This window comes from Sceloporus undulatus, chromosome 3, assembly GCF_019175285.1.
Source record: "Sceloporus undulatus isolate JIND9_A2432 ecotype Alabama chromosome 3, SceUnd_v1.1, whole genome shotgun sequence".
Classification (NCBI taxonomy): Eukaryota; Metazoa; Chordata; class Lepidosauria; order Squamata; family Phrynosomatidae; genus Sceloporus; species Sceloporus undulatus.
In genome coordinates this window covers 3,141,157-3,163,367 of record NC_056524.1, presented here as the reverse complement: position 1 = coordinate 3,163,367, position 22,211 = coordinate 3,141,157, and the positions used below count along the sequence as shown (strand labels likewise).

Here is a 22,211-nt window from a genome sequence, read left to right as displayed (position 1 = left end):
CCAAATTGAATTGATTTTCAGAAATTCTGGAAACAATGGGATTCCCAGCTGGCTGATGGTTTTAGCTTCAGAGTTGCAAGAGGGCTATGGGGCTTTTCTGCTTGTTGTTGATTTTATTGTTTCTGTATTTTAATCTTGTATTCGTGTGTTTTAACCTGATGTAAGCCGCCCTGATCGAAGGAAGGGCGGCATATAAATAAAAATTTTATTATTTATTTATTATTTTTGGTTAATAGAAGTGGCATTGATTTAATCAAGCAGTAATAAAATCAGGACAACCCCAGGGAGTTTGGGGCAAGAGGTGTTGAGAAATACAATGGAGGCTAACAGGGAGATTGGCTTACTGTTTTAGGCTAACAGATTTATTTTGTCTTTGACCTTCAAGAGGAAATGCACATAGCATGGGGTGGGGAAGCAGCAATACTCATAGCTATTAAGTTGCATGGATCTTTTCCACATGCCCTCAGATCAGTGACCACAAATGAGAAGTTCACTTAAAGGTCATTATTATGACCTTTCCAGTTTGATGCTTTTGGGCCTCTATGTAACTGCTTTTATAACAAAATATAACAAAATTATAAAAATATAAAAAAACAAAAAATGCCAAAATAATGCAGGATATTCTGGGTGTGCTAGCACCTCCAAATTTCAGGTATGAAAATTGAGACATATGTGGCCAAGCAAAATAAAAGTATAATAAAGACGGTAAAAATTATTAACAATGAAGAGCATACAAGGTAGAAAAGTCTGCAGCAGTTTGCTTTTGCCTTACCCTACTGAGAAAGGCAAGATTCCACCTGCTCTTCTTCTTTTACCTCTGCTGACTTAAGTGAGTGCAAATGACTTTGGCCACTTGAAGTCAGATTGTGTCAACTGATGTAAGCTGAGGACAAAGGGGAAAGTGGGAGAAGGAAAGAGGACTGGGGCCATTTAAAAAGCAGACAAAAAAGTGGGATGCCAGAGGATTAATCGGAACTCCCTGGTATGATAGTGTCTTTATGCATTACATTTTAGGCATGCACGTAAAGCAATTGCAGTGTCCATTCCAAAAATATGTGGGAAGGGCTTGCTGAATTAGTGTGCATGATTATAATAACCTTTTTTATAAAATCTTAATACATGGTAATAATATACATTTATTTATGTTTTAATCCCCCTGCACAAATGGGAAACAGAAGTTTATCACCTGGTTAAGAGATATGGAATATCTCATTAGTCATATTTTGCACATCTTCATACCCAGTTTGCCCATTTATGTTCACAGTCACAATTCTGCATTTTTATCTTTCCATGATCCCTTATTACTTTGGTTTTCAACATCTGGATAATTTCAACTGAAAAGAAGAAACCCTTAAAGTCAACAAAATTTGGCTACCAGTCCTGAAGAATAGCAAAATCAGGACTCAGCAAATGCCAATGGGAAACCATTCAGAGTCCGGGGCTTTCCCAGCAGATAATGATCACCAATTAGCAGACATTAATCCTCCTTTGCATTAGCCTCCCAGGCTGAGGCCAGCCATCAGCACAGAACAAGACACATGCAAATCACTCCTGCATTCCCAGGCTCACACAGTATATATACACCCAATTTTTCCAGGCAAAGCATTCTCTGAAGATGCCAGCCACAGATGCTGGTGAAACATCAGAAAGAATCTCTGCTAGAACATGGCCACAGAGCCCGAAAAAACAACAAAAAACCATGGATGCCAGCCATTAAAGCCTTCGACTTCACTTTATTACTTTGTGCACTATATTTTAATCGTTTTTATCTAAGGAAATCAACCAATATATATTCTTTTACATACTTTAACAAATAAATCTTGTCCCAATTTGATTTCTTTTTTCACTCTAAAACTATAACTGCATGGGCAGCTTTTAATATTTGTTACAGCACATATCTTTCATTCCTCTTCAAGTTCATTTCCTCTAAATTAAGAGTTACACCATTTTCTTTATTTAATTGTACCTCTGTTCCTGTTATTATATTTACCTGCTTCTTAATTTCTGTCCAAAACTCCTGAACAAAGGAGCATTCCCACGACATGTGTATATAAATACCCTTCATCCACATCCATGCCAACATCTGCCTTGGTCCCTCCAGTCCATCTGCCTTGGTCCAGGCTTCGGAGGTAGAGAAGAACTGCTTGACCTGATCCCCTTCCCCTCCACCACTCCCTTCTCCTTTTGTGTCATGTCTTTTTAGATTGTATTCAGTATAAGCTCCTGCTGTCGACATTTAAAGCCCTCCATGGACTGGCCCCTCCTTACTTATCAGACCTTCTTTCTCCTCACCTTTCCACTCGGGCCCTCCGTTCTGGTAGTCAAGGGTTCCTGTCCCAGCCCAGGATTTCCTCTGCCCCATCCCGGATTCGCCCCTTTTCACTCACTGCCCCTCACTCCTGGAACCTTCTTCCCCCACAAGCAAGAGCCATCACTTCTTTAACCAGCTTCAAAACGGAGTTGAAAACCATCCTGTTCAGAGAAGCCTTCCCAGGCATTGCATAATTTTCACTTACTATTTGATGTTCTTTTGGTGCCTGTTTATCGATCCATTTCCTGTATTGCTATGTATTGTACATGTATTATCCTACTTGAGAGTATGTATTTTCCCTGGAAGAAGATTAACCATCCACTATGAAGCCAAGCCCTCCCTCCAGTCCATCTGCCTTGGTCCAGGCCTTGGAGGTAGAGAGGAACTGCTGGACCTCTTACCCTTTCCCTCCACCACTCCCTTCTCCTTCTGTGTCATGTATTTTTAGATTGGAAGCCCGAGGGCAGGGATCCATCTAACTAAAAAGATTGCATGTACAGCGCTTCATAAATAAAGATTAATAATAATAATAATAATAATAATAAGCCTCAGGGCAGGGAACCGTCTAATTAAAAGATTGTATGTACAGCGCTGTGTAAATTTACAGCGCTTTATAAATAAAGGATAATAATAATAATAACAACAACAACAACAACAACATTGTCACTTAGCTTTGTGACAGGTGAAATAAACACATCCCTGTATTTCAAAATTTTGAGCCAATCTATGCAGTCATGTGTTCAACTGATTTTTGATGAATCTGTGGTCGGGAACAAGCTAGACTCACTCATACACATACCATGTGGTTTATTTTGAAGCCCTTTTCTTGGTCTTTGCTGTGAGAGAAGTGAGTGTAGAGAAGTATAGGAAGAGCCTGGCACAGACTCACTCATGCACATAGCGATGAGGATTTTGTCTTGACCATCTTATAATCTTACCAGACTGGATTTTGTATGCAGATGTGCAACATGCATCAGAATAGAATCATGGAGTGGGAAGAGATCCCAAAGGCCATCTAATCCAACCCTCTTTGTCCATGCAAGAAGACACCATCCAAGCTCTCCCTGTGACACATGGCTGTCCAGACACTGTTTAAAAACCTATAAAGAAAGAGACTCCACTAGCCTCTGAGGCAGCATATTCCACTGTCAAACAGCTCCTACCATCAGGAAGTTCTTCATAATGTTTAGGTGGAATCTCTTTTCCTGTCACTTGAGCCCATTTCTCTGTGTCCTAGTCTCTGGAGCAGCAGAAAACAAGCCTACTCCAACCTTACTTGACATCCTTTCAGATGTCATCCCTGAACCTTCTCTTCCTCAGGCTAAACATACCCAGCTCCCTAAGAAGTACAATTAGAACAGAAAAAGAGAAAACGCGGTTTAAAAGATGCCAATAAAAAGAAATAGCAACACCCAATTAGTCAACTCCTTTCCCAAGAGCAACCTAGCTTACATGCCAAAGGCCTGTTTGAATAAGAAGAGGAATGAGATGCCATGAAAATCCTTTCCTGCATTCCCAGCAGACATGTTTCCATCCAATGATGGTGGGAGCAGAGAAGGGTCTTTCCATCAATATGGTTTAACCCAGGCAGGTTTTCTTGGGGGGTTGCTCTTGTTTAGACAGCTTGGTCCCAAGTCAGAGAGGACTTTATAGGTCATAACCTGCACTTTTAGTGGTTCTGGGAAGCAGATTATCAACCAGGAGAGCTTCTATAATAAAAGAATAATATAATGACCTGTAACTGTGCCCAGTCCACATTCTAGATCAAGAAGTTTAGAATGTTGACCAGGGACAGTTGCAAGATATCCTGCAACTCCTTTATTATTTATTATAGAACATAGCCTCTGTCTTTCTGAATCCATGGCTAGAGTACATATCATTATGTATTCAAGCTGCACAAAAGCTGCTAGGTGTTACATCAGTATGACTGTATCCACGAACTACAGTCATGGGACTGCGGTACTCACTGTGCCAAATATACATTTGTGTGTGTGTGTGTGTGTGTGTGTATAAAATTGGTATGCCAGAGGACTGTTTATCCAGTGGCATTGCTTGCACAGTATTTATCAGTCACTAGGGATGGAAGAGAAATTTCTTAGCTATATAGTTGTAAACAAAAATATTGATTTCCTGAGACTAACAGTAGAGCATAATGCATCTTGCCTTGGGAACCTTTGCATTTGTGAGGTTCACAGAAGAAAGGAAGGGAGGGAGAGCATACCAAACCATTTGTACGTTTCAGGAATACACACAACTAAAAATGCATATATTTGAAAATTGTGCACAGACACCCATTATTTAGTGCAAAAAAAAAAAAGCATAGAGGGATGTGAATGTTAGCAAATGCATACAAAAAGGGGGCTACACTTGGAAATGCATCCTGAAATGCACATAAACCCCCCCGAACAAAAGTAAACTCACAATAAGTTGCACAATTGAAACAGACCAAGAATGCAGCTTAGAAACAGCAAAATTCAGCAAGAATGACAGTGATAGATTCCTCTTTGCTGGCTTGAACATTCATCTATATATAAATTGAGGAAACAAATCACAAAATAAATAAAAAACTAAAATAAGAGCTAGGTTGTAGATTTGAGGCATCTTGATCAGGAATCCTGAGCCTAATTGCCCAGCTGAAATGCCATAGGGCCCTGCAAGGGAAGCCATCATTTTTCCTGGTCTAGATTGCTTCTGCCAGGCCAAGCTTCCTGGGGGAGTTATGCATTGTTGTTGTTGTTGTTGTTGTTGTTGTTGTTGTCTCCTTCTTCCATTGGTAGGGTTATAGCTTGGTGACAGGGAAGTATTATTTAGTTCAGTAAATTGGCAGAGGGGAAGGTTTTAAATCAGGAGTGGGCAATGTCCCAAGTCATCATTTCCAATGTGCTGAACTCCAAGAATCCCCACAAAGGTTGGGACTGAAGTTATATGCAGCTCTGGTCTCTGTCAGGAGCATGTGCCCCATGGTTGCCCCACTTTTTGCCTGCCCTTGTTCAGCTCCCTTTCTGCTGCTTACAACAAAAATGCCCAGCTATTGGTCCAAGCACAGTGTGTTTCTAGGACCCCAGCCTCTGAGGTCTTCTTTTATGAAGTGGTATATAAGAACTAGATGACTGTGAGAGGTGCTCTCCAGCAGTCTTTTCAGTTTGTGTTTTCTCACCACCCTGGAATCACAAGTATGTATTTGTTGAAAGTATACCAGATAGTTAACATTCTTTTCACCCGAATGCCTTTTTTCCTTTGTCTCCTTGCATGCAGACGTATCTCGACCTGAGAAATGATGCTGAAGTCATGGCACATCAGCTGGGTCATTCACTTGGCTTTCCCCATGATGATACCCCAAGCAATTTAGCCCAGGGCTGCGATTGTAAGTGTAGCAGGCGTGGCAGCTGTCTCATGGTGAGCAAAGATACTCGGTGAGTACAGGTCTATTTTGATTTTTAAATTCTACTGAGTTTTGGGAAGGCAATGGATGAACATGGATTGCATTCTGGCCTTCAAATGGTAACTTCTTGTTGTCATAAATGCCAGGGGCGCGGGAGGGCACCCACAAATTGTATTCAGTGGGGAAATTAATTTCATAGAATCATAGAGTTGGAAGAGACCACAAGGGCCATCCAGTCCAACCCCCTGCCATGCAGGAAATCCAGATCAAAGCATCCCTGACAGATGGCCATCCAGTCTTTGCTTAAAGACCTCCAAGGAAGGAGACTCCACTACACTCCAAGGGAGTTTATTCCACTGTTGAACAGCCCTTACTGTCAGGAAGTTCCTCCTAATCTTGAGGTGGAATCTCTTTTCCTGTAGCTTGCATCCATTTCTCCAGGTCCTGTTCTCTGGAGCAGCAGAAAACAAGCTTGCTCCCTCCTCAATATGACATCCCTTCAAATATTTAAACAGGGCTATCGTATCACCTCTTAATCTTCTTTTCTCCAGGCTAAACATCCCCAGCTCCCTGAGTCGTTCCTCATAGGGCATGGTTTCTAGACCCGTCGCCATTTTAGTCGCCCTCCTTTGGACACGCTCCAGTTTTTCAACGTCCTTTTTGAATTGTGGTGCCCAGAACTGGACACAATATTCTAGGTGGGGCCTGACCAGAGCAGAATACAGTGGCACTATTACTTCTCTTGATCTAGACACTATACTTCTATTGATGCAGCCTAAAATTGCATTGCACTTTTTAGCTGCCGCATCGCACTGTTGATTCATGTTCAACTTGTGGTCTACTTGGACTCCTAGATCCCTTTCACATGTAATAATAATAAATAATAATAAATTTTATTTCTACCCCGCCCTTCCATGGATATGATCAGGGCGGCTTACAAAATTTATAAAAAACATTTCAATACAGGATTAAAATTCAGTATAACAGTTAAAAACATTACCACAAAAAACAGGAACAGGAAATCAGTAAAATACACATGTCAGGGGCAGAAGAAAAAGGAAAAAAAGTTTACATCCATCCAGGGTCAAAAGGGAAAAAAGGGGGCAGGAAAAATAAACAGACAAATTAAGGTGGGAAGGCCAGCCGGAATAGATATGTTTTCAGCTGTTTTTTAAAGACAGCTAATGAGGCGGCGGAGCGAGGCTCTGCAGGGAGCTTATTCCAAAATGAAGGGGCAGCAATAGTAAAAGCCCTCTATGAGGTCCGTGTAAGGTTAGACCTAGGGACCTCCAACAATTTAGTCCCGGAAGTTCTGAGTGTGCGAGGCGGATTATATGGGGAGAGGCGGTCCTCCAAGTACCCTGGGCCCAAGCCATTTAGTTTCATTCAGCCAGGTGTCCCCCATAATCCTATATCTGTGCATTTTTCTGCACAAAGTGCAGTACCTTACATTTCTCCGTGTTGAATTTCATTTTGTTAGCTTTGGCCCAGCTTTCAAGTCTATTAAGGTCAGAGATGGGTGAAAATGACAGGGCACTCAATGTATGTGTTTCACACAAAGAGGTGTCTTCTCCTGGGGGAAGTATCCTTTGATTCCCATCTTTCTGGCAAGTACCCTTCACATCACACTCCTATGTAAAGGGATTATGATCTATCCTAGCTAAGTGCCTGTGAGCTTCCCCTATGGTGAGCCAGCAGGATCTATGGCATGGATCTATTGCATGGCTAGCTTCCTGCACTAGAGGTGTCCTCTCAACTACCTGCCTCAAACATCCCTTTTTAATATTAAATTGACATCAAAGGTCATCTACAGGGCTAGACTTGGGGTAAGATCACTTTTTGATAATTATCTGCTCTTATTGTACGATTCCCTCTTTCAACTCAAGCAGGTATAGGGATGTGGATGCTGATCTAGCCTCAATGAGGAGCCCCTGACAGCCCTAAGCTCCATTGCAGGTTATCTTTGGGGGGGGGGGACCAAACCAAAAAGTCCCATTATTAATCATATAAGTTATTAAATCATTTTAAAGAAATAATTGTAAATGGCAGAGGACTTCAGTAAGTGACAGTTTTAAAACACAGAGAGGTCACAGCATTAGCATTTGAAGTAACCAGAGGACAGGCTGCAAGCAGGAGTTCTGATACCTCATTAGATGAACAGCAAAGAGTCGTATGACACCTTTAAGACTAACAGATTTATGACTGCCTGAACATTTGTGTACATAAGATGGGCTGAACAGATCCTTTGTATGTGTGCACTTGTGTGCATGCCTTCAAATTGTCTGTTGACTTTTGGTGATCCTATGAATTTCTAGGGTATTAAGTGAAAAGTACTCAAGAGGTGGTTTTACCAGTTCCTTCCTCTGAAATGTAGCCTACAGAACCTGAGAGTCATTGACAATCTCCTACCCAAGTACGAACCAGGTGTGAACCTGCTTAGCTTCCAAGATCAGATGGGAGCTAACAGATCCATCAACATGTCCCAACTCTCTTATTTCTCTGTAACAAGTAAAGGCAGGGACAGTCATTAGGAATTGGGGGGGGGAGATGCCTTCTGCTGATTCAGAACCTTAGTCCTTTTCACTCAGTGGCTGCAGCACTTCTGCAATGTTTTAGACAGGAAATCTTTCCCAGCCCTGGAATTCTGGGTGTAGAGCATGCATTTGGCTGCTGAGGTAGAATCCTATGGCTCAGGAGTCAGACTGTATTTGGGTACATCTACACTGTAGAAATAATACAGTTTGACACCCCTATAACTGCCACAGCTCCATCCTACAGAATCCTGGGATTTGTGAGTTATGTGAGGCACCAGCATGCTTTGGCAGTGAAGACTAAAGCCCTTGTAAAACTACAAATCCCAGGATTCAATAGGATGGAGCTACAGCACTTAAAAGTGGTGCCAAACTGCATTGTTTTTACAGTGTGAACAAACCCCTTGTCTTTGACTAGTGGTATTGGTGCCAACCGCAAGCTACCGCATGCTAAGTCTGTTAAGCATCAATCCAGGATTTCTGATAAGAACAGAGAATACAAGTAGAGAAAAGTTTTATGCATTTTATCAAATGTTTTAATGTTATTTATAGTTATGTTCTCCCGAATAATCTATTTATTGTTGTTTTTATGCTTTGTTGTACGCCCCCTTAGAAGGATTTCTATCCTGCAAGGTAATGGCTGTAATAAATTTTTAAAAACCCTAAACAATTGCACTGTGTTGAATAATAATTTATCGTGTTTCAGACAATGTGCAAGACTGAGCAACTGCAGCCAGGAGGTATATTATGAGATGATACGAAAGCCAGGAAAAGAATGTTTGCTTGACATGCCTACCAAAATATTCAGGGGAAAGGTGTGCGGAAATGGAGTCACCGAAGAGGATGAGGACTGCGACTGTGGTGTTACTGAGGTGATTACATATCTTCCAACATTTCTGTGGCCAGGGAAAATCAGAATGTGGTCAAGATGGCAAAAGTTATGAATGAGGAAGAATACGTTGAGATAGGTTGTAGCAGATTACTTTTGCCTGGGCCTCCTAGGAAGGGCAAGATCCCACCCTGCCTCTCCTCTTCCCCGCAGAGTTAAGTGCAAACAGCTCTTGCACTTTGAAATCAATTTGTAGCAGTTGAAGGAAGCTGAGAACAAAGCAGGGAAATGGGAGGAGAGAGGAACTGGGACACTTTTAAAGCAGCTGAAAAAGTGGGATGACAGGATTAAAAATTGGGATTGTCCCTGCCAAACCAGGACAGTTGGAGGGCATGCAGCTGCTCTCAGCTATTTGTTTGGAATGCAAAATAATCCCTGTCTGAGCTCCTGTATCATGCAGAAATATCATCGTTTCCTGCAAAATCTTCCAAGGCTTTAAATAACTCCTCTCCATTTTGGTTCCTGTATTGAGAGATAAAAGCAGAAGGAGCTCATTTCCAAACGCTCCCCAGTTTGAGAGTCTGAAAATTTCTAAGCAAGTAGATCAGGGAGGCTCTGGGATCCCTAAAGATGATGAGGTGGATTCATTCATTCATTATGCAGTCAATTAGTAACAGAGGCAGCAGCCAAAGTAGTTGAGTTTGCACTGCTGTCCTGGCTGTTTGGCAAACACTCACTGCCAGTGACCATATTTGTTTTTGTTAAATACCTCAAGTCGATCTCAACCTATGGTAACCCTGTGGGTGAGACATCTCCAAGACTCCCTGTTTTCCATTGCTCTGCTTAGTTCCTGCAAACACATATTGTGACCTCCTTAATAGAGTCCATCCATCTGGCATGTGGCCTTCCTCTCTTTCTGCTTCCCTCCACATTTTCTAGCATTATTATTTTCTCCAGTGAGTCATGGCTTCTCATGATGTGGCCAAGTATGACAGCCTCAGTTTTGTCATCTTAGCTTCCAGGGAGATTTTTGACTCAATTGACTCTAGGATCCATTTGTTGGTTTTTTTGCCCATCCATGATATCCTCAGCACTTTCCTCCAGTCTCACATCTTGTTTTTTAACTCTCCAATTCTCACATCCAGACATGGCAATAGGGAATATAATAGCTTGTGTGATCCTAACTTTTATGCTCAGTTGTATATCTTTGCATTTTAGAATGCTTTCTAGTTCTTTCACGCCTCCCCCCCCCCCCATTCTTAATCTTCTTCTGATTTTCTGGTTACAATCCCCATTCCTATCAATTTTTGATTCCTGGGGGCACAGTTGTTGTACTGCAGGCACTCACTGACAAACCATAAGGTTGTGAGTTCAATCCCATCCAGGGGCTCAGGCTTGACTCAGCCTGGCATCATTCTGAGGTTGCTAAAATGAGAACCCAGTTTGTTGGGGGCCATTAGCTTAGGGAGTGCTTAAATGCACTGATAAGTGATAAGCGGTACTTGTTATTGCTATAATGTTTGATTCCAGGTATGAAAACTCTTTTTCTATTTCTTCATTGTCTAGGCTGAATTTGTTTAGATTCTCCATGGTCATTACTTTTGATTTTGTTAGGTTTGTAAACAGTGACCATAGACTCACAGAATCCTAGAGTTGGAAGAGACCACAAGGGCCATCCAGTCTAACCCCATTCTGCCATGCAAAGAGATACAATCAAAGCACCCCTGACAGATGGCCATCCAGCATTTGTTTAGAAACCTCCAAAGAAGGAGAGTCCACCACTCTCAAGGCAGCAACATCTTCCACTGTTGAACAGCTCTTATCATCAGAAAGTTCTTCCTAATGTTTAGGTGGAATCTCTTTTCCTGTAGTATGAATCCATTGCTCCATGTCTTAGTCTCTGGAGCAGCAGAAGTCAACCTTCCTCCACCCCCAATATGATGTCCTTTTGTATATTTAAACAGGGCTTTCATGTCATTCCCTAACCATCTCTTCATCAGATGGGAAAGCACCAGCATTCAGCCCTGCCACAGGCACAGATCCTCCCATTTATTCACCTGGTTGAGGCCACAACCTGCTGCTCTTTCATGCTGGCTGTGTTTCCAAGAAGTAAGACTTTAGAAAATCACAGGCATAAAATGTCTCCCTCAGCCACAATGTTATATTTTAACAAGTTGCTCAGGGCTGTTAGGAAACCACTAAGGAACTGGTAAGTAGGGCACTCAACCTATTTTTTTCCCTTCGCTTTATCAGGATATAGAAGGAGCAGGCATCCTAAGTTTATTCTTGCTACCCGGTGCAAAACTTTCACACAAAAGGCAACAGAATCAAGTAAGTGGATAAAAGAATTGTGAGACCTGCACTTCTCTCAAACTAGGCTTTCAGAATAACATGTGCTCTGGTGGCGGTGGTGGTGGTGAGGGATGTGAGGTGGAGTTTCTTCTTCTAGCCATATCAGGAAAGATTAGAAAGCCAGGCATGATGAATCTAGGCTGCATCAATAGAGGTATACTGTGATCAAAGTCATAGTGCCACTCTATTCTGCTTTGGTCAGGCCTCACCTGGAATAATCCTGGGTCCAGTTCTGGGCACCACAATTCAAAAGGGATGTTGAGAAACTGGAGCATGTCCAGAGGAGGGCGACTAAGATGATGAAGAGTGGAAACCAGGCTTTATGAGGAAAGATTTAGGGAGCTGGGGATGTGTAGCCTGGAGAAGAGAAGGTTAAGAGGTGATATGATAGCCCTGTTTAAATATTTGAAAGAATGTCATATTGAGGATGGAGCAAGCTTGTTTTCTGCTGCTCCACAGAATAGGACCCAGAACAATAGATGAAAGCTACAGGAGAATAGATTCTACCTAAACATTAGGAGAACCTTCCTGATCATAAGAGCTGTTTGAGATGGGAACACACTCCCACAGAGATTTTGGTAGAGTCTCCATCTTTGGAGGTCTTTAAATGGAGGCTGGATGGTGCTTTGATTGTGAGTTCCTGCATGGCAGAATGGGATTGGACTGGATGGCCTTGTGGTCTCTTCCAACTCTGATTCTGTGATTCTGTTCTATGATTCTATGAATCACAGATCCAACCTTATTTAGGGAGAGAAAAACATTTCTGTCTCCTACTCTGACAGACCAGAGTCTCTGGGAGCCCGGAGCCACAATTTATTTCTATTTATTTATTTCAAAGATTTGTATCCCTCCTTTCTTCCTCAATGGGATTCAAACTTATACAATAATTAGGCTGCTGCCACAGTGCAGAAATAATGCAGTTTGAGACCACATTAATTGTCTTGGATCCATTCTATGTGTAGTGTAGATGCAGCCACAGTCTGCTGTGGTTTTCAAGTCACTACAGCAAAGCACATGTCTGGGGAAATACCATGAAGCTAATAATTCAATAAAAGTCTTTATGAACTTGTGGAGCAAAATAAAATAAAAATCTTATGATGTAATAATCTGTGAATAGTTTTTTTTGTAAATTTAATTTTGTTTGTAAACTCAACTAAGGATTCCTCTGCCTCAAAAATGACCAAAAAGGGAGGACCCAAAGAAAGAGAACTCAGTATATCTGAACGCTGCGTGGGGAGAAGGGGCAGTGCATCCCATAGAAACAAATGGGGTGTGCGCCACGCCTCCGCACCGCCATGTGCATGAGCCCCATTCATTTAAATGGGGCTCGAGCATAGGCGGTATTTGTTTTATGCAGGGGAATCTGGAACAGATCCCCCGCATAAAGAAAGGGCAAACTGTATTTACATCCTCTTCTTTTTCCCCTAATTATATTTTATTGAAGACATTTTATAATAACAAAGTAAACAACCAAACATGTGTACAAACAAACAACAGGTTTTGGGTGCAAATTAGCAAGCCTCTGTGAGTAATCACAGTCTGTGATGCTCTTAAAATGAGCAAAAAGAATTTATCCAGTTCTACTAAGGGGACAATGCCTTGGGAGATCTATGAGGTTTTCATCTCCAGGAGGCGAAGGGCCAAGATCCAGCACATCTTTCCAAAAGACGGCTTGGTGAGGTGGAGGTCTCAGCTGCTGTATTTTGCTGTTAACGTATTCAATGAAGATAGACCAATCCTCTTCAAAAGTATTGGGTTTTTTCTGTCTATCACAGAACCTAATGTTATATGATAGCTTTTCCAACAATCAGATATGCCATAGTCTTTTCCAGCAGTCAGCTGTTCATAAGATTCTTGTTTTCCAGCATTTTGCTATTTCTATATTCTAAATACCTCAAGAGGAGGTTTATTCTCTGCTGCCCCGGAGGGTAGGACCCGGCCTAATGGTGTGAAGTTATCAGAGGGTGAGTTTTGATTGAACATTAGAAGGAACGTCTTGAGAGTGAGGATAGTTGCTCAGGGGAACCAATTGACTAGAGAGGTAGTAAGGTCTCATAGAATCATAGTATCATAGAATTGGAAGAGACCACAGGGGCCATCCAGTCCAACCCCATTCTGCCATGCAGGAAATCCAAATCAAAGCATCTCCATTGCCAGATGGCCATCCAGCCTCTGCTTAAAGACCTCCAAAGAAGGAGACTCCACCAAAATCTCTGAGCGAGTGTGTTCCACTGTTGAACAGCCCTTACAGTCAGGACGTTCCTCCTAATGTTGAGCTTGTACCCATTGTTCCGGGTCCTAGTCTCTGGAGCAGCAGAAAACAAGCTTGCTCCCTCCTCAATGTGACACTCCTTCAAATACTTAAACAAGGCTATCATATTACCTCTTGACCGTCTCTTTCCCAGGCTAAACATAAATAAGTCTTTCCTCATAAGGCATAGTTCCCAGGACCTTCACCATTTTGGTGGCCCTCCTTTGGACATGTTCCAGTTTCTCAACATCCTTTTTGAATTGTTTTGGCCAGAACTGGACAAAGGATTATTCCAGGTGAGGCCTGACCAAGGCAGAATGCAGTAGCACTAGTATTACTTCTCTTGCTCTATACACATTACTTCTATTGATGCAGCCTAAAATTTCATTGGCTTTTTTAGCTGCTGCACCACACTCTTGACTCATGTTCAACGTGTGTCCCCCATCCTATATCGATTTCATTTTCCCATCCTAAGTGTGGAAGTCTCCTTCTCTGGCTGTCTTCAAAAAGAAGCTGGCCAGCTCCCTGCTGGGAATGCTTTTGCTGGAGACTCTGCACTGAGCAGGGGGTTGGATTGGATGGCCTCTGGGACCCCTTCCCACTTGACAGTTCTGTGATCTTCAGAGCTGCTTGTGACTCTGCTAGCATATCTTTTAAGTGCTGATGGTCTCCTTAGAAGAGTTAAGGCAAACAAACTTTGTTTTATTTCTGCAGGCATTTTTGAGACTGCTTTTAGAGGTTTACTGTATTCTTTTCCATTTGTCAGTGGCTTTATTTGACTTTGAACCGACCTGTTTTATTGCCATTGTTTTATTGGCATGTTGTGCTTTTTATTTTTCATGTATACACAAGCTATAAAGCTCGGCTTTTTGACAGTTTGAAAAGGTAGGATATTTTCACATTGCAGAGTTAGAGCTCCATGATTCCACTTTAACTGCCACGGCAACATCCTGTGGATCCTGGGATTTGCAGTTCAGGGAGGGATAGTCAGAATTTGGTCCCTCATCAAACTGGAGAACCCAAGATTCCAGAGGAGGCAGCCAAGGCAGTTCAAGTGGGCTCATAGTAATATAAATGTGTCGTATGAGGGGCCTATGGTAACTAGATAAAGATACAACCGTGGCACGTGTTTTTAGATGTTGCTCCACAACCATTGTGAAAATCATAGAAACAGCATACCTTTCCTTGTAGAGTAATCTTTTACAAAGAAGAGAGAGTAGGATGTATGCCTCAGGGCCACAGTTTTATACATAATGTTTATAATAATTTTGTGCATGAGACCAAGTTTATGTACACTGGACCATCAATGCTGCTGCACCAGAGAATGAAAAGGAATTGGTGGTTTCAGTGGGAAGCCCTCTATATAAGGCTGCGGGAGGTGGGCAGGTATAGGCTAAATACTGTAAATAAAAAATTCCCAAATGCTTCTATAAAACCCTAGAAGTTTCCAAACGGTGCACTGTGCAGGTGCAGGGTTCCCATTTGTGTGAGTCACAAAGACTCCAAAGAAGAAAACAGCGGCATCCCTATCTCAGCCACCAATGTGGACAATTTTGGATTTTGGAGTATTTCAAAATTCAAAATTCTGGATAAAGGAGCTTCAACTTGTATATAGAATTACTGAATGGTTAGAAGACAGACATGAGTTAGGTAGACATTAAACTGCTAGCAGCAGTGGTTAATATGGGGGTCAAGCAAAGGAAATATTTTTTAATGTTTTTATTACATTTAAAACAGGTGCTCCAAGGAAGTGAGGAAAAATATTTGTTTTCAGACAGCTCAAACTCTGAAGACATGGCTGTAAGTTGTTAATAAAATACTGTTAAAATGGTATATTTTGTATTTAACTGGATGCTTTTGGGGGATGCTTGCTGCTCTTTTCAACTCATCTAACTCTATAACTGTATTTGTTTCTTTATACATTTTAATATATTACCAAGCTGGACTAACCTTCCATTCCAGAACTGTTGTGATGCTACCAATCATGGCTGTGAGGGATCCCATCACAAACTGGTGCATCTTGTATAGTCTCCTAACTAAAATCAACTGTTGTTTTTCATGTATACCAACAGCATAATTTATATATTACAAAGTATTGTACATATAGTTACAGCTTTAATGTTAACCCAGATTTTCCATTTGATCTGTAAACAGTCACTACTAGTTAGTTCCAGCTGAATATGTCTTGCATGCGTCATTATGAAAACTTTGATCATTAAGGAGTAAAATATCACTTAAATCACAACTTGACCTCTGTATCCTTCCCCGCTTTTTAACAGCAAGTGCACTACTTTGATTTATGGAAACTATACAGAGGAAGCTGCCTTACACTGAATCTGAACCTTGGTCCATCTCACTCTGAATTGTCTGCACTGACTAGCACTTGTCTCCAGCATTTCCAAGGGACTAAATGTTTTCAGACATTTTCATGAATTTCAATGATTTTTTTATGGTGAGGGAAATTTTTCTGGAAATTTCATTTGTGCAAAAACAAAATTGCAAAAAGGTTTTTTTGAAGTAAAAATGCACAAAATGTAATGTTTCTTGTGCAAAAATATGTTTTGTGCAAAAAGTGGATTTGCACAAAATAGGTTTTGCACATTGCATCTTGCACCAACATAGTTTTGTACAAAAATGGATTTTGTGCAAATGAAATTTTCACATACAAAAGAATAATCTTTGTTATGATTAATTGTAAAAGTAGGTGATATGGAAAATGCTGTACATCCATCTTTCTTTGCTTTCTTTCTTGAACAGGCACAAGGTGAACCAAGGGTTAGTGGTACATTAAGAAATGTCAAAACCCACACACTCCGGCAGCTCAGTGTAAGTTATGGATTAAATTAAAAATAACTCTTGTCTATGAGTATAATTTTAAAATGTGGAATATCTCTTATTAGAAATGTAAGCTTAGTCAAGCCTTTTACTGTTCCTCAATTAAAAATGATTATAATATTATATGATATTAAAATATGATCTGCAAAAGAGGCAGATATAAATAATGTGGACCACAACCACTTTCACTTTCTTATCCTGACCTTTGGGAGTAAAATTACAGGTCCCTGCCCTGAGAATCATACAGGCTGGAACCCTATTATTTGTCCCAATTAGAATAGACTCACTGAATGCATGGGACATCCCTCTGTCTGATTCAGCATCTCTGTTATAGTCAGGAGTAACCAGTAAGAATGAAGCCACAGAGTACATTACGGGTAGATATTTGTTGGGTTCACTTTCTACCATTCAGGGTTTTTTTTAAAAAATAAATAAAAATTCTCGAATTCTGTCAACTTTACAGAGAAATCCAGCCAGCCCTCCATATCCACGGACTCAGTCATCCACTGCATGAAAATATTTTAAAAATATATCCAAAAACCAAACCTTGATTTTGCTATTTTATAAATAAATTTAGTTTGGAGAGGTTGACACCATTTGCCATAAAAGGAGGAAAGAAAAAAGAAACGTGGAAGCACCCTTAAGACTTCCTTGTTATTATTTTTGCATGAGCTTTGAAAACTACCATTTGTCATGCAGCTGTTAAAAGATGAGAGCTCCTAAGGAAAAAACAAAACAAGAGGCGGCAACTACTTCAGCACTACAGAGATAGCTAAATGCATATGGATTCAAACCCAGACTTATCAGAATGAAGCATTCACTCTGCCTAGAGGGATGAACGGCTGGCATGTAATACCAAAATCTCTGCACAGTTTTTCACAAAACATTGGAAGCAAATATCCAAAAATGCGATGAGGCCAAAAGCGCCTAGCCTGCAACCCAAGTAAACATAGCGCTTAAGCAATAGCAATAGCACCTTACATTCCTATTCCACTCCATAGGAAACTCAGCACTCTCTAAGCGGTTTACAATCTGTAAGCCAATTGTCCCCCAACAAGCTGGGGACTCATTTTACCAACCTACGAAAGGATGGAAGGCTGAGTCAACCTTGGAGCCCCTCAGGATCGAACTCACAACATTTTGGCTGCAGGACCAGCATTTAACTATTGCGCCACCAAGGCTTTGAAACTGTAAAATTTTTGTTACTGTTTTCAGCCTCCCATTTACTTTCTCCTAGAAGACCCCAGGTAGGAAATTAATCTTTGGGAAGGCGGAGGTGCATAATCTACATCTCATTATCATACTGTGGCAGGCAATGACCAATGCTAGCATGGAGAGCTGGCATCATTGCTATAAAACAGTTGCTTCACAAAGGTTGTCCACCAGACAAAAATGGTGCTCCTCAGCACTGAATGGGGATGGCCTGGTGCTGGGCGCCGGAATGGGGCCTTTTTGAGATCTCTTTGGTGTGCGATAAAATCTGTTTTTTCTTGGTTGCACACACCCACAAGCATCACCTTCCCGTGCCCATAATGGTGGGAAAAATGGGTGCAATAAACTTCGTAGTGATTGTAGTAAACCTACAGACATAGTGGCAGTGCTAATGCCATTTGAGATCCTTTCCCTCTCTGATTTTACACAGTGGATTTTCACACCAGACTAAAAAACCTCTGAAATTCCTTCCAACTCTGTGCTTCACTTTTAATGCTAGAAATGTTATTTACATGGCAGCATTCATAGGTCAGGTATTTGTACCATGACACCCTCTTCATTCGCAGGACTGCAGAAGGAATGGTTGTTGCCAAGAGAACTGTAAAAGTAAACCAGACATTGACTGCCTTTACGGATCTTGCTGTGAGAAATGTAAGGTATGATAAAAGGAGGGATAGAAGCAAGAATTGGAGGCCCTGATCCCTTCTCCTCCTCCTACAGTTCCCAATTTTTTTCTGTCCTGGTGGGGAAGGGAAAGGCAAGGAAGGTGCTTGGAACCTCTGTCTGAGGGAAAAGGAGGAGGAGGAGAAGGAGAACAACGTCCTTATAAAAATACAATTTCCCTATTAATACTGTATATGAATATACATTAATGGGTGAACAAAAATATGCACACTAAACAAGAAAATATACGCATCCCTCCACATTTGCGGATTTGATTATTCACAAATTTGATTATTCACAGATTTGATTAATACGTTCTCTAGAAATATCTAGGTCCTTCAGTGCAACTCTATGGTCAACTTTAACTAAAAGTTGCACTGAGATTCCTAGAGAGATTATTCTACTAGGCCTTTGTAGCTCCTCCAGCGCAATTCTGTGGTCAGTGTCTGTCAGACATTGACCACAGAGTTGTACTGGAGGACCTAGAGATTCCTAGAAAGGTGTCCTCTCAGGTAAAAACATGATGTTTTGTTATTTGCAGTTTTTCCATGTTCACGGGGGTCTTGTGAGCCTAACCCTAGTGAGTATGGAGGGACAAGTGTATTTTTATTCATGTTCTTATGCTAAGCTGGGGGGGGGGGGGATGCCTGCATGTAGATGTAAAGAGGGTCACAAGGGTAAATAGTTTGAGAACCACTGCAACAGTGCATCAGTGAGATGGCAATTATGAACTATAACACTGTAACTGTAAGGGGTTATTCAGATGGTGAAAATAATCCAGGTAAAATCAGGGCTGAACCTTTGTTTTTCACATGCACTTTAGATGCATCTGATTAAGTTTGAGGGGGGCTGCCAAAAACCCCACTTCACCCAGGATAATCAATATCGGATTTGTTCCCGAGTTTTCCTAAAAGATTAGGATTTTCAGCTGTGTGAATAACTGATGGGAATAGACCCGAGTGAAACCGGGATAAAACTCTGGATGCCTTGAATGTGCTTTGAATGCATTCGTATCATCTACTCCATCTTTATTTGAGTGCTGATGCATGTGAGCAACAGAACTTGGAGAGAAGGAGTCCCATAGTGTAAATAACAACCTGGAATGAGTATGTGATGGCCTCGTCTCTAACCTAGGGGCTGTACAGACAGCCCGGTTTGGGCGGCTCTATGCCGCCCCTGGAAACACTGAGTTGGGGACGCAGCAACCACATGCCACATCCCCAACCCCGTGTAAAAAGGAGCCATGAAATGCGGCTTCTATTTGTGCCATACAAGGGGTGCCATAAGTTCCCTAGTGCCATACAAGGGGCGCCATTATGCCCCTTGTGCGCAGCAAAGTTTGGGTGCTGCACACAAGGGATGTCATCATGGCGTGCCCCGTCTGGACAGGCGTGTGCCAAGATGGCGGCCAGAAGGTGACAGTAGGGCTCTGAGCATGTGAACATTCAGCCCTACTGCAGCCCTAGTTCGGGAGCTGGCTGGCATAAAGTGCTGGTCTGTACACCCCTTTACTCAATAACCAGGCTTCATGGGTAAACCAGAAAGGATTTATTGAGCAGCTCAGCAGGATAGACAAGTGTTTGCCAGAACTGGTTTCAAAGACCTACCAACAAGCCTATAACCTACCCCCCCCCCCCCCGCTTCTCATATTCCCTTCTCCTTATAACTTTCCCAAGAGAGCAACCTTGAAGCTTGTCTATCTCTTTCCATCCACCAGCCCTGCCTCCCATTCCCATTCCAGCACCAAAACCATTTCAACAAGAACAATAATAAATTCAACTACTGTGGTCCCTCCACAACCGCTGGGTGCCATCTCACTGATGCAGTCTAGCAGTGGTTCTCAAATTTTTTACCCCCTGAATGTGGGAAAACTGCAAATAAAAAAAATCTCTGAGTCCTCCAGTGCAACTCTATGGTCAACATCTGTCAGAACTGACCATAGAATCATGCTGGAGTAACTACAAATGCCTAGAGAAGTGTTTTCTCTAGGCACTTCTAGGTTCTCCACTCCAACTCTATGATCAATCTCTGGCAGAGTTCCTCTGTAGGACCTAGAGATTCCTAGAGAGAATGCATTAATCAAAACCGCAAATAAATCCGCAAAAGTCAAAGCCGCAAACGTGGAAGGACAACATCAGTATTCACTATACCTCTATAGAAACAAAATATAGCAAACAACAACTCAGAAGAACATCAAGGAGAACCTGACAGTGCAAGTGAGACTATTCACATAGTCATGCTAAAAAACAACAACGTGTGAATAACCCCTGAGAAATACAATTTGAAAAATTGGGAAGGAGAAAAGCTGCCCTTCCAACTACAGGAACACCTTAGCAAACTAGGCCTACACACACACACACACACACACACACACACACACACACACACACGTGTGTGTGTTTGAAACAATCTGGGTGCAAATCCAAAAACCCTCTACATATGCCTCCCCTCCCCCAACAAACAGGATGAGTGGGTGCAGAGGCAATAACAACCAGCAAGACACAATATTACAAGGACTTGCACTTTTTCAGAGCCCACTTTGGTTTCATGGGGGGCAAGGTGGAACCATAGGGGCCTTGGGGGCTGCTGTGTTAAAGTGTATGTGTGTGAGGATATTCCTAGCACCACCTAAAAATCATCAACTGTTGCATTTTGCTGTTTGAGAGCGCTCAGAATCATGGTCTCTGTTGTTGGTTTCCCCTTGCAGTTTTCCGAAGAGGGAACGGTGTGCCGAGAAGCCATGTCGGAGTGTGACCTTCCTGAGTATTGCAATGGGACTTCTGCCGAGTGTCCGCCGGATCTGTATAAGCAGGATGGGATGCCCTGCAGTGACGGCAACAGTTGTTTCCTTGGGGACTGCCTGAACCTCCACAAGCACTGCATTGCTCTCTTTGGCAAAGGCAGGACTGGCATCTCTCTTTATAAAACTATATAGTCTGCCATTCCTAACTCCTGTGGGGTCTCACCTAACGCAAAGAGCACCTTGGGAACCCCGTATCCAGTTTTAGCATATCCCATCCCACAGTGAATAAGGTTAGCTTGTGCTCTTGATATCTAAGTGAAGAAGCATCGCTCCATTAGGAGGACTCCTTGACCTTTGATACCTGTAGATACCTTTGGCCTGAGATCTTTGATGGGGCCTTTCCCCTTCCCATGGGATCCAGTGCTGTGGGCCCTCTGTACCCACTGATTCAAGCGTCCATAGCTTGTAAATATTCAAAAAAATGATAAATTCCAAAATGCAAACCTTGGTTTTGTGATTTTATGAAAAGGGGCACCATTTTATTATCCAATGTATTTAAGGGGACTGCAACATCCACTAATTGTGGTATCCATGGGGGCTCCTGGAACCAAAACAACAGTGGATAACAAGGCCCCACTGTATCTGTAGCTCCTCAGAAAGATCCTGGAGTGTGGTCTCTCCTTAGGTCCAGCCACCTTCCAGCTCATCTTGCGGGTAGAGTAAGATTAATGTAAACCAAGAGTGAGACACATGTAGCCTTCCAGATGCTGTTGGACTGCAGGCCCCATCTACTTCAACCAGAAAAGCTGGAGGTGAGGAATGTACAGCGATATATAAATATAATAATAATAATAATAATAATAATGCTGGGGATTTGAAGTCTGATAACATCTGGAAGGTGGCATGATTCCCACCCCAGCTGTCCAGGGGTCAAGCAGATTAGGTGATACTATCATTTAAAGGACCATGTTGTTGTTGTTGTGTACCTTCAATTCATTTCTGACATAGGTGACCCCAAGCTGAACCTATCATGGCGTTTTCTTGGCAAGTTTTGTCAGAGGGAGTTTGCCATATCTATCCTCAGAAGGTGAGAAAGTGTGAC

The 22,211-nt window shown here is 41.9% G+C and overlaps 1 protein-coding gene across 8 annotated transcripts in view; it reads left to right on the top strand.

Annotated features, from left to right (window-relative positions):
• Positions 1-22,211, top strand: part of LOC121926762 (disintegrin and metalloproteinase domain-containing protein 26A-like) — a 54,592-nt gene that overhangs the window by 18,864 nt on the left and 13,517 nt on the right. For 7 of the 8 annotated variants that reach the window (XR_006103081.1, XR_006103082.1, XM_042460021.1 and 4 more), the window contains exons 11-17: positions 5,567-5,724; positions 8,931-9,096; positions 11,307-11,384; positions 15,394-15,456; positions 16,414-16,482; positions 18,270-18,359; positions 21,074-21,266. Coding sequence is in view for 6 of the 8 variants with exons in the window: in XM_042460021.1 (XP_042315955.1) it covers positions 5,567-5,724; positions 8,931-9,096; positions 11,307-11,384; positions 15,394-15,456; positions 16,414-16,482; positions 18,270-18,359; positions 21,074-21,266 (817 nt within the window). In the remaining 2 variants the exon portion in view is untranslated. The remainder of the gene's footprint in view (positions 1-5,566; positions 5,725-8,930; positions 9,097-11,306; positions 11,385-15,393; positions 15,457-16,413; positions 16,483-18,269; positions 18,360-21,073; positions 21,267-22,211) is intronic. The other variant, XM_042460019.1, reaches the window with a different exon arrangement.